Below are 15,795 nucleotides of genomic sequence, written 5' to 3' on the forward strand. Positions count from 1 at the left end.
ACCATTCACCTTTTTCACCGCCTGCTGTACCTACATGCCCACTTTCAATGACTGGTGTATAATGACACCCAGGTCTCGTTGCACCTCCTCTTTTCCTAATCGGCCACCATTCAGATAATAATCTGTTTTCCTATTTTTGCCACCAAAGTGGATAACTTCACATTTATCCACATTAAATTGCATCTGCCATGAATTTGCCCACTCACCCAACCTATCCAAGTCACCCTGCATCCTCTTAGCATCCTCCTCACAGCTAACACTGCCGCCCAGCTTTGTGTCATCCGCAAACTTGGAGATGCTGCATTTAATTCCCTAGATGTAGATTGAAATCACCCATTATAAGTGTTGTTCTTTTATTGCACACATTTCTAATTTCCTGTTTAATACCATCTCCGACCTCACTACTACTGTTAGGTGGCCTGTACACAACTCCCACCAGCGTTTTCTGTCCTTTAGTGTTACGCAGCTCTACCCATATCGATTCCACATCTTCCCGGCTTATGTCCTTCCTTTCTTTTGCGTTAATCTCATCTTTAACCAGCAACGCCACCCCACCTCCTTTTCTTTCATGGCTATCCCTCCTGAATATTGAATATCCCTGAACGTTGAGCTCCCATCCTTGGTCACCCTGGTGCCATGTCTCTGTGATCCCAACTATATCATAATATAGTAACATGAGAGGGAACTTCTTTACTCAAGAGTGGTAGCTGTGTGGAACGAGCTTTCCAGCAGAAGTGGTTGAGGCAGGTTCGATGTTGACATTTAAAGTTAAATTGGATAGCTATATGGACAGGAAAGCAATGGAGTGTTAGGGGCTGAGTGCAGGTCGGTGGGCCTAGGTGAGAGTAAGAGTTCGGCACGGACTAGAAGGGCTGGGATGGCCTGTTTCCGTGCTGTAGTTGTTATATGGTTATGTGGTTATAAAATGATAGAAGTACTCAGTAAGTTAGATAAAATTAAATAGCATCAATTTTCTTCTCAACCTCAAGGAAGGAAGAGCTGAAGCACATGTAATAGATGTGTCACAATTGTTGATCTTCCATTGAAAGGCATTGACCTAAAACTTTGATTCTGCTTCAGTCTGTACTGATGCTACCTGGCCTGCTGAGTATCTCAGCATTATTCTTTTATATCCCAACTTCTCTGTTCCTTCAACACAACTGAAAACCTCATTATCGGTACCACTTTAGTAAATTTGCATTGTATCCTACCCAATACTGTGACATTTGGAGACTACAAACAGATTCTCCAGCTGAAGCTAAGTCAATGATTTATTAAAGATGTCACATTCATGGTCTTGTACTTTATTTGCCAACCCAAGAATTTAAGAATCTAAAAAAATCTATTACTAATCTGTCTAGATAGCTTCAAAGATCTGTGTATGTGAGCTTCAAAGATCTGTGTATGTGAACTTTCAGTACACTGGATGAACTCAGCAGGTCGGGCAGCATCAGTTAGAAATGATGAGTCGACGTTTCAGGCCGGAACCCTTCGTCAGAACTGAAGAATGAAAGATGGGGAAGGATTTGAAGAATGCTTGTAGCTTCAGTTTAAAGACCAGTAATTTGAAAGACAAAGGGGTGGGGGAGGGGAAGCATTGACGTCATAGCCCTGAAAACAATGGGTAGTAGTAGAAGGAGGCGGAACCATGAGGGAGCTGAGGGAGGGGGCAGAGTGAAATAGGGATAGAGGAAGGGAGCGGGAGGGAATTACTGGAAGTTGGAGAATTCTATGTTCATACCAAGGGGCTGGAGACTACCCAGACGGTATATGAGGTGTTGCTCCTCCAACCTGAGTTTAGCCTCATCATGGCAGTAGAGGAGGCCATGTATGGACATACCTAAATGGGAATGGGAAGCAGAGTTGAACTGGGTGGGTACTGGGAGATCCTGTCTGTTGTGGCAGACGGAGTGGAGGTGCTTGATGAAGCGGTCCCCCAATCTGCGTCGGGTTTCACCGATGTCGAGGAGGCCACACCGGACGCGATAGATGACCCCAACAGACTCACAAGTGAAGTGTTGCCTCACTTGGAAGGACTGTTTGGGGCCCTGAATGGTGGCAAGGGAGGAGGTGTAGGGACAGGAGTAGCATTTGTGCTTACAGGGATAAGTGCCGGGTGGGAGATCCGTGTGGACCAGGGAGTCGCAGAGGGACCGATCCCTGCGGAAAGCGGAGAGGGGTGGAGAGGGAAAGATGTGCTTAGTGGTGGGGTCCTGTTGAAGGTGGCGGATCGGTCCCTCTGCGATCATTACAGAGTGAGGGAGAAAAGTTGATTTTGGAATTAATTTCATTTTGTTTGATGTTTTAAAGTATTGCTTTAATGATATATTTATTTAATGATTTTTTTTACAGCACAGTAATATTTCTGAATCCTCAAAGCCTCAACATCTGACAAAATTGTGGACAGTGCTTTGCTGGTCAGTTAGCAGATTTTTTCCCAGAGGTGGAGGGGTGGTGGGAAAATAGTGTGGTACAATTTCTACAGTGTACTCTAAGGACCAATCATCACTACAACATATTTTGGCTTGTTGGCAGGGTTATCTACCAAAGATTCAGGAGCAGATTTCTAAAGGACTTTGGGGAAAAACATACAGGGTCATGGAACTAATGAGATAGCCCTAGCAAAGAGCTGGCATAAGCACAATGGCTCAATGACATCTCTGTATGTTACCAGCTTATGTCCAGACTCTTATTTTGCCTTCAAGTGCATCATAAGTCAATTTTTTTGCATTGCCTCTGTATTCATATTATGAAATGTTTTCTGAAATCAATCAAATAACAGAAAAGAGCATCAGATATAAGCAATGCCAAAAAGAACCCAATAGATTTAAAATCAGAATCAAAATCAATGCCAAAAAGAACCCAATAGATTTAAAATTAGAATCAAAATCAGGTTTAAAAACACTGAGATAAATTGTAAAATTTGTTGTTTTACGGTAACAGTACATTGCAATATTTAATAAAATCTATAATAAATACACACACAGTAATGTAAACAAGTGGTGCAAAAAGAGAGTTAAAAAGAAAAAGTTAAATCCTGTTTTGGATTTAATCCCAGCCAGCTTGAAGGCAAAGGTACAATAAAGCCCACATCTTAAACATAAACCTGATGTGTGCATAGAATGCAAAAAACCATAGGGATTGGGAGGAAACAACATTTCTCAGAAGTCAGGCAGGCGTCTGTAATAGTTCTACTCTGGTCATCACATCTGTGCCTTAGAACAGACAGCTGTCAATGGGGGCGGTTTCCAGAATTTGGAGTTGATTCTCATTTCATCTCAACCCTGGAGGGGTGGATGTGCTTGGGAAAGGAAAGTAGCCAAATTTCTGTGAATATTGCAAAACTGAAGTCGATAAGACAGTGGAAAGCCTTAATATGTCAAAAGCAGCTGTGGACAAAATAAGCAAATGGAGTGGAACCTTCTACCCAAGAATTTTGAGAGACAGTTCACATATTAAATATTAATCTATGTCCTCTACAATGACTGGCTGAGCCCACCAACAGCTACAGCAGTTTCTGCCACCAGTTATCTAACTAAAAAGCAATAGGTTTTTGGGAGGCCTGACAAGATGGCCATCAAGTGGCTGATTCCCCTAAAAGGGGCCATGACGGAAAGGACTTATTTCCTCTGCCATCATAAATGGCCCATATTTTCACTTGGAGGTTGTGGATGTTTGATTGTTCTAACCAGTGGGGAAACGGGATGCTCATACAAGAGGGAACAAATTAAACAAAGGATTAAGAGGCAAGAAAGCTTTTATAGAGCAGCCACCATCATGATAAGTGAGTTAGAAAGGCTCAAGTATGACTGATGGCTCCTGCTTCCTATCTCTCTTTCCCATTGTGCCGTGTGCAAACTGTTTTCTGTACTACTCATGTCATTACCAACCAACATGTATACAGCTCAATATTAGACATGCAAACAATGAAACAAAACTCCCATCGATTTCATGATCCAAGTTATAGGATCCCATAAAAGAAAGGTAGCATTCCAAATCTCCAACTAATCCATAATGCATCCCAATTACCTGAAAATCCAGAATCTTTTTCTGACTCTCCTGGTATTGATTTTGGTTTCATCGTGGCAATGGCAGAAGGATTTTTCTCTGATTGCTCGTATCTAGCTTCCGGTAAATTCTCTGATTTAATGGCTACCCCACTAATCTTCTCTTTCACGCTTTTGCGCGATGATCTGCAGTTTTCAGCCATGGACACCTTAGTCATGAACACATTCACAGTCTGAAAAATATTCTGGAGGAAAAGAGTGTTATTCATTGATTTCGGAATGTAAATTGCTTCAATTTTAACAAATGCGTTACATTGACGTAACGTAGCTTAAAGCTGCTTGTCCAGTTTACAAAGAGAGAGGTGCCACAAAGCTATTATTTACCCTTCTATATATTTTTTTAAAAACAGAGTAAAAGAAGGTGCATGAAAAGATTTACAAAGGATGAACTGCACTACAAGGTTAGGAAATGTTGAATATAATGTTTTTCTCTAGAAAAGAGAAGGGGGCCTTCTTTCTTGGTGCAAACCCAATCACCCAGTGTTTTCCCTTGACTTCAATTTTACCAGGATGCTCTGCCGTCACACTGTCAAACATTGGCTTGTTGTCAAAGGCACTCATTCAATTCAGCTCTTTGGTCAACATTTGGACTAAACCAAACACATAATGGGACGTGCTACGGAAAAGGCTACAGCATTGACATTCACATTGAGGCAGAAGTGCCAAATAGACGATTCACACCAGTCCAAATCACCATCACCACAGAGGCCAATCTCAAACTGTTCCATTTCACTTGCAATGCATTGAGAAATGGCTGAACACTGAAAACAGTCAAGGCCTTAGGACATAGAACATAGAATAGTACAGCACAGTACAGGCCCTTCAGCCCACAATGTTGTGCCGACCCTCAAACCCTGCCTCCCATATAAGCCCCCACCTTAGATTCCTCCACATACCTGTCTAGTAGTCTCTGAAACTTCACTAGTGTATCTGCCTCCACCACTGACTCAGGCAGTGCATTCCATGCACCAACCACTCTCTGAGTAAAAAACCTTCCTCTAATACCCCCCTTGAACTTCCCACCCCTTACCTTAAAGCCATGTCCTCTTGTATTGAGCAGTGGTGCCCTGGGGAAGAGGCGCTGGCTATCCATTCTATCTATTCCTCTTATTATCTTGTACACCTCTATCATGTCTCCTCTCATCCTCCTTCTCTCCAAAGAGTAAAGCCCTAGCTCCCTTAATCTCTGATCATAATGCATACTCTCTAAACCAGGCAGTATCCTGGTAAATCTCCTCTGTACCCTTTCCAATGCTTCCACACAATACTCCAAGTGTGGCCTAACCAGAGTTTTATAGAGCTGCATCATTACATCGCGACTCTTAAACTCTATTCCCTCGACTTATGAATGCTAACACCCCATAAGCTTTCTTAACTACCCTATCCACCTGTCAGGCAACTTTCAGGGATCTGCGGACATGTACCCAGAGATCCCTCTGCTCCTCCACACTACCAAGTATCCTGCCATTTACTTTGTACTCTGCCTTGGAGTTTGTCCTTCCAAAGTGTACCACCTCACACTTCTCTGGGTTGAACTCCATCTGCCACTTCTCAGCCCACTTCTGCATCCTATCAATGTCTCTCTGCAATCTTTGACAATCCTCTACACTATCTACAACACCACCAACCTTTGTGTCATCTGCAAACTTGCCAACCCACCCTTCTACCCCCACATCCAGGCCGTTAATAAAAATCACGAAAAGTAGAGGTCCCAGAACAGATCCTTGTGGGACACCACTAGTCACAATCCTCCAATCTGAATGTACTCCCTCCACCACCACCCTCTGCCTTCTGCAGGCAAGCCAATTCTGAATCCACCTGGCCAAACTTCCCTGGATCCCATGCCTTCTAACTTTCTGAATAAGCCTACGGTGTGGAACCTTATCAAGGACCAGACTGCATTCCAGCTGAAGTCAGAAGACTCGTGTGCCAGAACTATGGCACTTATCTGACATTGTGGAAAATTGCCCAGGTATGTCCTGCTCACAAAAAAGCAGGACAAATCCTATCTAGTTAATTTACTGCCCAGTCAGTCTGCTCTCAATCTTCAACAAAGTAATGGCAAGTGGTATTTCTCTCACACTAATGTCTAGTTCCAGTTTTAACATTACCGCTTGGCTCCAGAACAAATATCAAATGGATGGGGATGTTCTTTGCACCCCATCCTCCCATTCACTGCTTACTTGTACATCATTCTTAATAATTTAACTATACTATTCATAATTAAAACTTTAAAAACTGTAAATGCTGGAAACCTGAAATAAAAACAAAGAATGTCAGGCAGCATTTGTAGGAAGGGAAAGAATTAAAATGTCCAGTCAAAGGCACTCCATCAGAACTCTTCATTCAAAAGAAAGGACGGGTTGCACTTGAATCCCAAGGGGACCAATATCCTGGCGGTGAGGTTCACAGAGGCTACTGGGGAGAGTTTAAACTAGAATTGATGGGAGTGGGAACCAAACTGAAGTGACAGAGAAAGAGGCGGTTGGCTCACAAACAGAGAAAGCCTGGAGACAGTGCGAGTGCGAGGATAGGCAGGTGATAGAGAAGGGATGCGCTCAGACCGACAGTTTGAGATGTATCTATTTTAATGCAAGGAGTATTAGGAACAAAGTGGATGAGTTTAGAGCATGGATCAGTACTTGGAGCTATGATGTTGTGGCCATCACAGAGACTTGGATGGCTCAGGGACAGGAATGGTTACTTCGAGAGCCAGGCTTTAGATCAGCGGTCCCCAAAGCATGTGCTACTGGGCCGCAAGGAAACGATATGATTTGGCGATATGAGTCAGCTGCACCTTTCCTCATTCCCTGTCACGCCCACTGTTGAGCTTGAACACACGCGAGGTCATTACGCATGCGTCATCCATGTCAGCGCGGGAAGAAGATCAACTCCTCGAGCTTGCAAATGACGGCGGGCTGAAAAATATGTTTGACATAACATCTCTGCCGGCATTCTAGATCAAAGTCAAGGCTAAATATCCTGAGATAGCCACCAAAGCACTGAAAACATTGCTTCCATTTCCAACATATCTCTGCGAAGTGGGGTTTCCTGCAATGAATGCAATGAAAACGAAATTGCTGAATAGACTGGACATAAAGAACCCCCTTCGAGTATTACTGTCTCCCATCACCCCTCGATGGCACCATCTTGTTGCAGGGAAACAAGCCCAGGGCTCCCACTGATTCAGCGATAATGGTGTTGTGACGAGAATACACATAGATAAGATGTTAGCTGTCCTGTGTGATCAGCAGTTGGTCTGCCACCTGTCTTCAAGAGAGAGATAAGGAACACAATGAAACAGCATCTGGAGATGTGTAATGAAGGGACGGGAGAGAGAGAGCTGTCTAGAGCGGCTCCCCCTTTGAACCCTGAACTGTTTGAAGTGATGGACAGGCGATACCCCAACAGGGGGATAAAAAGGGACAGGTTCGCTAAGGCAGGACACACGACACCCGAGGTAACGAGACCCTGGAAGCGGTGCGCCTCTCACGAGTTGGTACCGGACCTTAAACGCACAGGGTGGAAAGGTACGATCAGCGGGAACCCGGTGTGTGTCCACCCTCGCCTGGGTGCCGGGTTCACTGCAGAGGATCGACTGCATCTGGAGGAGGGGTCACAGTCGGTGACCTCAGGTGACATCACCAAGGACCTGCCCAAAAGCTGCTTGTGAGCAATTATCGCCGGTCTGTGAGTGGAAGCCGTTTCTGAATGATCAGTCGTTCCCGTTCTCTCTCTCCCTCCCCCCACGTTGTCCATCGCCATGGCAATGATTACTGTGACCTGAACTAAATTGAACTGGACTTTTGTGTCACTTTGAAATTTGGTCATTTAACCCCAGACAACGATAGAGCTTGATTGATGCTGTTATCTTAATTCTGTGCACATGTGTGTTTATCATTGCTGAACTGTTGCATTTATTATCCTTTCGATTACTGTGTTGCTTGTTTCTTTAATAAAACTTTCTTAGTTCTAGTAATCCAGACTCCAACTGAGTAATCCATTTCTGCTGGTTTGGCAACCCAGTTACGGGGTACGTAACAGTGTGTTGCAATGATTTTGTGTTTATACGGGGAAAATATGTGCTGTGTATTTACAAACCCCATTTCCAGAAAAGTTGGGATAGTTTCCAAAATGCAATAAAAACAAAAATCTGTGATATGTTAATTCAAGTGAACCTTTATTTAACTGACAAAAGTACAAAGAAAAGATTTTCAATAGCTTTACTGACCAACTTAATTGTATTTTGTAAATATACACAAATTTAGAATTTGATGGCTGCAACACACTCAACAAAAGTTGGGACAGAGTTAAAATAAGATTGAAAAGTGCTCAGAATATTCAAGTAACACCAGTTTGGAAGACTCCACATTAAGCAGGCTAAATGGTAGCAGGTGAGGTATCATGACTGGGTATAAAAGTAGCGTCCATCAAAGGCTCAGTCTTTGCAAGCAAGGATGGGTCATGGCTCACCCCTTCGTGCCAAAATTCGTGAGAGAATTGTTAGTCAGTTCAAAAGGAACATTTCTCAATGCAACATACATCAAAGTTGCTGGTGAACGCAGCAGGCCAAGCAGCATCTATAGGAAGAGGCGCAGTCGACGTTTCAGGCCGAGACCCTTCGTCAGGACTAACTGAGGAAGAGTGAGTAAGGGATTTGAAAGCCGGAGGGGGAGGGGGAGATGCAAAATGATAGGAGAAGACAGGAGGGGGAGGGATAGAGCCGAGAGCTGGACAGGTGATAGGCAAAAGGGGATACGAGAGGATCATGGGACAGGAGGCCTAGGGAGAAAGATGGGGGGGGTGACCCAGAGGATGGGCAAGAGGTATATTCAGAGGGACAGAGGGAGAAAAAGGAGAGTGAGAGAAAGAATGTGTGCATAAAAAGGAGTAACAGCTGGGGTACGAGGGGGAGGTGGGGCCTAGCGGAAGTTAGAGAAGTCAATGTTCATGACATCAGGTTGGATGGCTACCCAGACGGAATATAAGGTGTTGTTCCTCCAACCTGAGTGTGGCTTCATCTTTACAGTAGAGGAGGCCGTGGATAGACATGTCAGAATGGGAATGGGATGTGGAATTAAAATGTGTGGCCACTGGAAGATCCTGCTTTCTCTGGCAGACAGAACGTAGGTGTTCAGCAAAGCGGTCTCCCAGTCTGCGTTGGGTCTCGCCAATATACAGAAGGCCACATCGGGAGCACCGGACGCAGTATATCACCCCAACCGACTCACAGGTGAAGTGTTGCCTCACCTGGAAGGACTGTTTGGGGCCCTGAATGGTGGTAAGGGAAGAAGTGTAAGGGCATTTGTAGCACTTGTTCTGCTTACAAGGATAAGTGCCAGGAGGGAGACCAGTGGGGAGGGATGGGGGGGATGAATGGACAAGGGAGTCACGTAGGGAGCGATCCCTGCAGAAAGCAAAGAGGCGGGGGAGGGAAAGATGTGCTTAGTGGTGGGATCCCGTTGGAGGTGGCAGAAGTTATGGAGAATAATAAGTTGGACCCGGAGGCTGGTGGGGTGGTAGGTGAGGACCAGGGGAATCCTAGTGGGGTGGCGGGAGGACGGAGTGAGAGCAGATGTACGTGAAATGGGGGAGATGCGTTTAAGAGCAGTGTTGATAGTGGAGGAAGGGAAGCCCTTTTCTTTAAAAAAGGAGGACATCTCCCTCGTCCTAGAATGAAAAGCCTCATCCTGAGAGCAGATGCGGCGGAGACGGAGGAATTGCGAGAAGGGGATGGCATTTTTGCAAGAGACAGGGTGAGAAGAGGAATAGTCCAGATAGCTGTGAGAGTCAGTAGGCTTATAGTAGACATCAGTGGATAAGCTGTCTCCAGAGACATAAAGATCTAGAAAGGGGAGGGAGGTGTCGGAAATGGACCAGGTAAACTTGAGGGCAGGGTGAAAGTTGGAGGCAAAATTAATGAAGTCAACGAGCTCAGCATGCGTGCAGGAAGCAGCGCCAACGCAGTCATCGATGTAGCGAAGGAAAAGTGGGGGACAGATACCAGAATAGGCACGGAACATAGATTGTTCCACAAAGCCAACAAAAAGGCACAACTTTGTGTGTATTCTAGGCAAAGATCCTTTCTCTCCGGGGAGCTCCTGTAGCACTGAATTTTTACAGAATGGGGTTGCTAGCCCCATGCCCAGCCCTCCTCCTTTTGCAGGCAGGTTGGGATCATCCAAAGCAGAGTTATTTATAGAATAGTACAGCACAGTACAGGCCCTTTGGCCCATAATGTTGTGCCGATCCTCAAACCCTGCCTCCCATATAAGCCCCCACCTTAAATTCCTCCATATACCTGTCTAGTAGTCTCTTAAACTTCACTAGTGTATCTGCCTCCACCACTGACTCAGGCAGTGCATTCCATGCACCAACCACTCTGAGTAAAAAAACCTTCATCTAATATCCCCCTTGAACTACCCACCCCTTACCTTAAAGCCATGCCCTCTTGTATTGAGCAGTGGTGCCCTGGGGAAGAGGCACTGGCTATCCACTCTATCTATTCCTCTTATTATCTTGTACACCTCTATCATGTCTCCTCTCATCCTCCTTCTCTCCAAAGAGTAAAGCCCTAGCTCCCTTAATCTCTGATCATAATGCATACTCTCTAAACCAGGCAGCATCCTGGTAAGTCTCCTCTGTACCCTTTCCAATGTTTCCACATCCTTCCTATAGTGAGGCGACCAGAACTGGACACAGTACTCCAAGTGTGGCCTAACCAGAGTTTTATAGAGCTGCATCATTACATCGCGACTCTTAAACTCTATCCCTCGACTTATGAAAGCTGACACCCCATAAACTTTCTTAACTACTCTATCCACCTGTGATGCAACTGTCAGGGATCTGTGGACATGTACCCCTAGATCTCTCTGCTCCTCCACACTACCAAGTATCCTTCCATTTACTTTGTACTCTGCCTTGGAGTTTGTCCTTCCAAAGTGTACCACCTCACACTTCTCCGAGTTGAACTCCATCTGCCATTTCTCAGCCCACTTCTGCATCCTATCAATGTCTCTCTGCAATCTTTGACAATCCTCTACACTATCGACAACACCACCAACCTTTGTGTTGTCTGCAAACTTGCCAACCCACCCTTCTACTCTCACATCCAGGTCGTTAATACAAACCCCATTTCCAGAAAAGTTGGGATATTTTCCAAAATGCAATAAAAACAAAAATCTGTGATGTTAATTCACGTGAACCTTTATTTAACTGACAAAAGTACAAAGAAAAGATTTTCAGTAGTTTTGCTGACCAACTTAATTGTATTTTGTAAACATACACAAACTTAGTATTTGATGGCTGCAACACACTCAACAAAAGTTGGGACAGAGTTAAAATAAGATTGAAAAGTGCACAGAATATTCAAGTAACACTGGTTTGGAAGACTCCACATTAAGCAGGCTAATTGGTAGCAGGTGAGGTATCATGACTGGGTAGAAAAGTAGCGTCCATCAAAGGCTCAGTCTTTGCAGGCAAGGATGGGTCGTGCCTCACCTCTTTGTGCCAAAATTCATGAGAGAATTGTAAGTCAGTTCAAAAGGAACATTTCTCAACGCAAGATTGCAGAGAATTTAGGTGTTTCAACATCTACAGTACATAATATTGTGAAAAGATTCAGAGAATTCAGAGACATCGTAAAGGGCAAGGTTGGAAACCACTGTTGAATGTGCGTGATCTTCAAGCCCTCAGGCGGCACTGCCTAAGAAACCATCATGCTCCTGTGACAATTATAGCCACCTGGGCTCGGGAGTACTTCGGAAAACCATTGTCACTCAATTGTCGCTGCATCCAGAAATGCAACTTGAAACTATTATGCAAGGAGGAAGCTATACATCAACTCTATGCAGAAACGCCGGCGAGTTCTCTGGGCCCGAGCTCATCTCAGATGGACCGAAAGACTGTGGAACCGTGTGCTGTGGTCAGATGAGTCCACATTTCAGCTAGTTTTTGGAAAAAATGGGCGTCGAGTTCTCCGTGCCAAAGTTGAAAACAACCATCCAGATTGTTATCAGCAAAAGGTGCAAAAGCCAGCATCTGTGATGGTATGGGGGTGCATCAGTGCCCACGGCATGGGTGAGTTGCATGTATGTGAATGTACCACTGACTCTGAGGCATATATTAGGATTTTAGAGAGACATATGTTGCCATCAAGGCAACGTCTCTTCCCGGGATGTCCATGCTTATTTCAGCAGGACAATGCCAGACCACACTCTGCACGGGCTACAACAGCATGGCTTTGTAGACTCAGAGTGCATGTGCTTGACTGGCCTACTGCCAGTCCAGATCTATCTCCTATTGAAAATGTGTGGCGCATCATGAAGAGGAGAATCAGACAACGGAGACCACGGACTGTTGAGCAGCTAAAGTCTTATATCAAGCAAGAATTGACAAAATTTCCAATTGCAAATCTACTACAATTAGTATCCTCAGTTCCAAAACGATTAAAAAGTATTATTAAAAGGAAAGGTGATGTAACACAATGGTAAACATGCCTCTGTCCCAACTTTTGTTGAGTGTGTTGCAGCCATCAAATTCTAAATTTGTGTATGTTTACAAAATACACAGTAAAACACAGTTGGTCAGTAAAACTACTGAAAATCTTTTCTTTGTACTTTTGTCAGTTAAATAAAGGTTCACGTGAATTAACATATCACAGATTTTTGTTTTTATTGCATTTTGGAAAATATCCCAACTTCTCTGGAAATGGGGTTTGTAATATCCAAACGTTACTTAAAATGTTATGATGTTATTGACTTATAAGTGACTTATAATTGACTATCACTATATTCATGTGAGGAAAATATGTGCTGTGTTTAATATTAAATTCGTTAGTGTGACGGGGTCCTGAATTACCCCTATGAACTGTGCTTTTGAAAAGAGAGAGAGAGAGAGAGACGAAGACTAACTGTTGGACTGTCACTTTAAGGCACTGGAAGTAACTTTTGGATTTCTGCTGAGTTGGAGTTGGAGAGGGCACTGAGCAGCTCGTAAGTTGCTATGGTAACCGAAGGCGGTGTTATTTAATGGACACTCGATGTTATGATTTTCGGCAGGTTGTTGACACTTCTCAAGGACGTTTGCCTGCTTGCATTTCTTCAGAGAGAGGAAGGAGGAGTTATTTGAAAGACAGTTGATGCTCAGCACGAGAAGATAAAATAGGAGGTCAGATGATAGACCTCAGACACATGCGTTGGACACTGAATGAGCATTGTTGTGCCCGCAGAAAAAGGTTGGTTTTGGAGGATCGATCAGGCGCTCTTGCAGTGAAAAGAGGAAAGGGGTTGATTGGTGAGGAGTTGTCCATGTGTCCACCCTCGCCTGGGGGATAGCTCCACCACAGAAAACTGGTCCCCTTTGTTACAGTCACAGTCGGTGACTTCTAAAGGATTTCAAAAGACAACGAGAAGATCGATGGCGTCAGCTCACCTGAAGACACAAATCTCTCCCTCTCTCTCTCCATCACTACTCAACTCAATACCACGAACTGAACTGAACTTTACTCATCATCGTAAGACTGTATCATTTTACCCCAGACTTAAAGAAGCTTGGTTTTTCATACATATATTTCCACACTTACTGATATACATACATATACATACACACACACACACACACACACACACACACACACACACGCACACACATATATATATATACACACACACACACACATTTTATATATATAAAATCAATGCTAACCTGTTTGATTTATCTACATTTATATTACTGTATTGGGTAGTTACTAATAAATACTATTAGTTTATAGCAATACTGGACTCCGAAGTGTTTTCCATCTCTGCTGGTTCTTTATTCCCGTCACAGGGTACGTGACATTAGATAAATCCTTTTAGAAATGAAATCGAGTGTATTAGCCACTTATAAGTGACACAGTTGACTTATCACCTATATTCTGGTTGTGATTAACACCCCACCCCGAACAGAATCGCCAAAAACGATTTGTAGAAAAAAATCGGCACGTGCACGCATGCGCACATAGGTGCCCGCACAAGGTTTCATGGTCATGGTAGTTTTCTCGGGGTAAACACAACGTATTTGACTGCTACTCTTGTCTGTTGGCAATCCTACCCCCCCCCCCCAGTCGGCCCCTCTGCAAGAATATTATCAATAATAAACCAGTCCGCGGTGCAAAAAAGGTTGGGGACCCCTGCTTTAGGTGTTTCAGAAAGGATAGGGAAGGAGGCAAAAGAGGTGGGGGGGCGTGGCACTGTTGATCAGAGATAGTGTCATGGCTGCAGAGAAGGATGAAGTCATGGAGGGATTGTTTACGGAGTCTCTGTGGGTGGAAGTTAGGAACAGGAAGGGGTCAATAACTCTAATGGGTGTTTTTCTTAATAGACCACCCAATAGTAACAGGGACATTGGGAAGCAGATAGGGAGACAGATTCTGGAAAGGTGCAATAATAACAGGGTTGTTGTGGCAGGAGATTTTAATTTCCCAAATATTGATAGGCATCTCCCTAGAGCGAGGGGTTTAGACGGGGTGGAGTTTGTTAGGTGTGTTCAGGAATGTTTCTTAACACAATATGTAGATAAGCTTACAAGAGGAGAGGCAATACTTGATCTGGTATTGGGAAATGAACCTGGTCAGTTGTCAGGTCTCTCAGTGGGGAGAGCATTTTGGAGATAGTGATCAAAATTCTATCTCCTTTATGATAGCATTGCAGAGGAATAGGAATAGACAAGTTAGGGAAATGTTTAATTGGAGTAAGGGAAAATATGAGGCTAAGAGGCAGGAACTTGGAAGCATAAATAGGAAACGGATGTTCTCAGGGAAATGTACGGAAGAAATGTGGCAAATGTTCAGGGGATATTTGTGTGGAGTTCTGCATAGGTACATTACAATGAGGCAGGGAAAGGATGGTAGGGTACAGGAACGATGGTGTACAGAGGTTGTTATAAATTTAGTCAAGAAGAAAAGGGGAGCTTGCAAAAGATTCAAAAAACTAGGTAATGCTAGAGATCTAGAAGATCATAAGGCTTGCAGGAAGGAGCTTAAGAATGAAATTAGGAGAGCCAGAAGGGACCATGAGAAGGCCTTGGTGGACGGGATTAAGTAAAACCCTCAAGGCATTCTACAAGTATGTGAAGAGCAAGAGGATAAGATGTGACAGAATAGGATCAATGAAGTGTGAGAGTGGAAAAGTGTGTACGGAACTGGAGGAGAAAGCAGAGGTACTTTGCTTCAGTATTCACTATGGAAAAGGATCTTGGCAATTATAGGAGTGACTTACAGTGGATTGTAAAGCTTGAGCATGTAGATATTAAGGAAGACAATGTGCTGGAGCTTTTGGAAAGCATTAAATTGGATAAGTCACCGGGACCGGATGAGATGGACCCCAGGCTACTGTGGGAGGTGAGGGATGAGATTGCTGAGCTTCCGGCGATGATCTTTGCATCATCAATGGGGATGGGAGAGGTTCTGGAGGATTGGAGGGTTGTGAATGTTGTTCCATTATTCAAGAAAGGGAGTAGAGATAGCCCAGGAAATTATAGACCAGTGAGTCTTACTTCAGTGGTTGGTAAGTTGATGGAGAAGATCCTGACAGGCAGGATTTTAGAACATTTGAAGAGGCATAATATGATTAGGCTTCGTGAAAGGCAGGTTGTGCCTTACGAGCCTGATCAAATTTCTTGAGGATGTGACTAAACACAGTAGATGTAGTGTATAAGGAGGCATGGGATCCAAGGGAACATTGCTACG

At 44.0% G+C, this 15,795-nt stretch overlaps 1 protein-coding gene across 1 annotated transcript in view; it reads right to left on the bottom strand.

The window, feature by feature from the left end:
- LOC134352867 (CLOCK-interacting pacemaker-like) overlaps positions 1-15,795 on the bottom strand; it is a 109,249-nt gene that overhangs the window by 11,532 nt on the left and 81,922 nt on the right. The window contains exon 2 of the mRNA XM_063060407.1: positions 4,030-4,252. Coding sequence (XP_062916477.1) covers positions 4,030-4,225 — 196 coding nt within the window. The 5' untranslated portion in view covers positions 4,226-4,252. The remainder of the gene's footprint in view (positions 1-4,029; positions 4,253-15,795) is intronic.

This window comes from Mobula hypostoma, chromosome 10 (assembly GCF_963921235.1).
Source record: "Mobula hypostoma chromosome 10, sMobHyp1.1, whole genome shotgun sequence".
Classification (NCBI taxonomy): Eukaryota; Metazoa; Chordata; class Chondrichthyes; order Myliobatiformes; family Myliobatidae; genus Mobula; species Mobula hypostoma.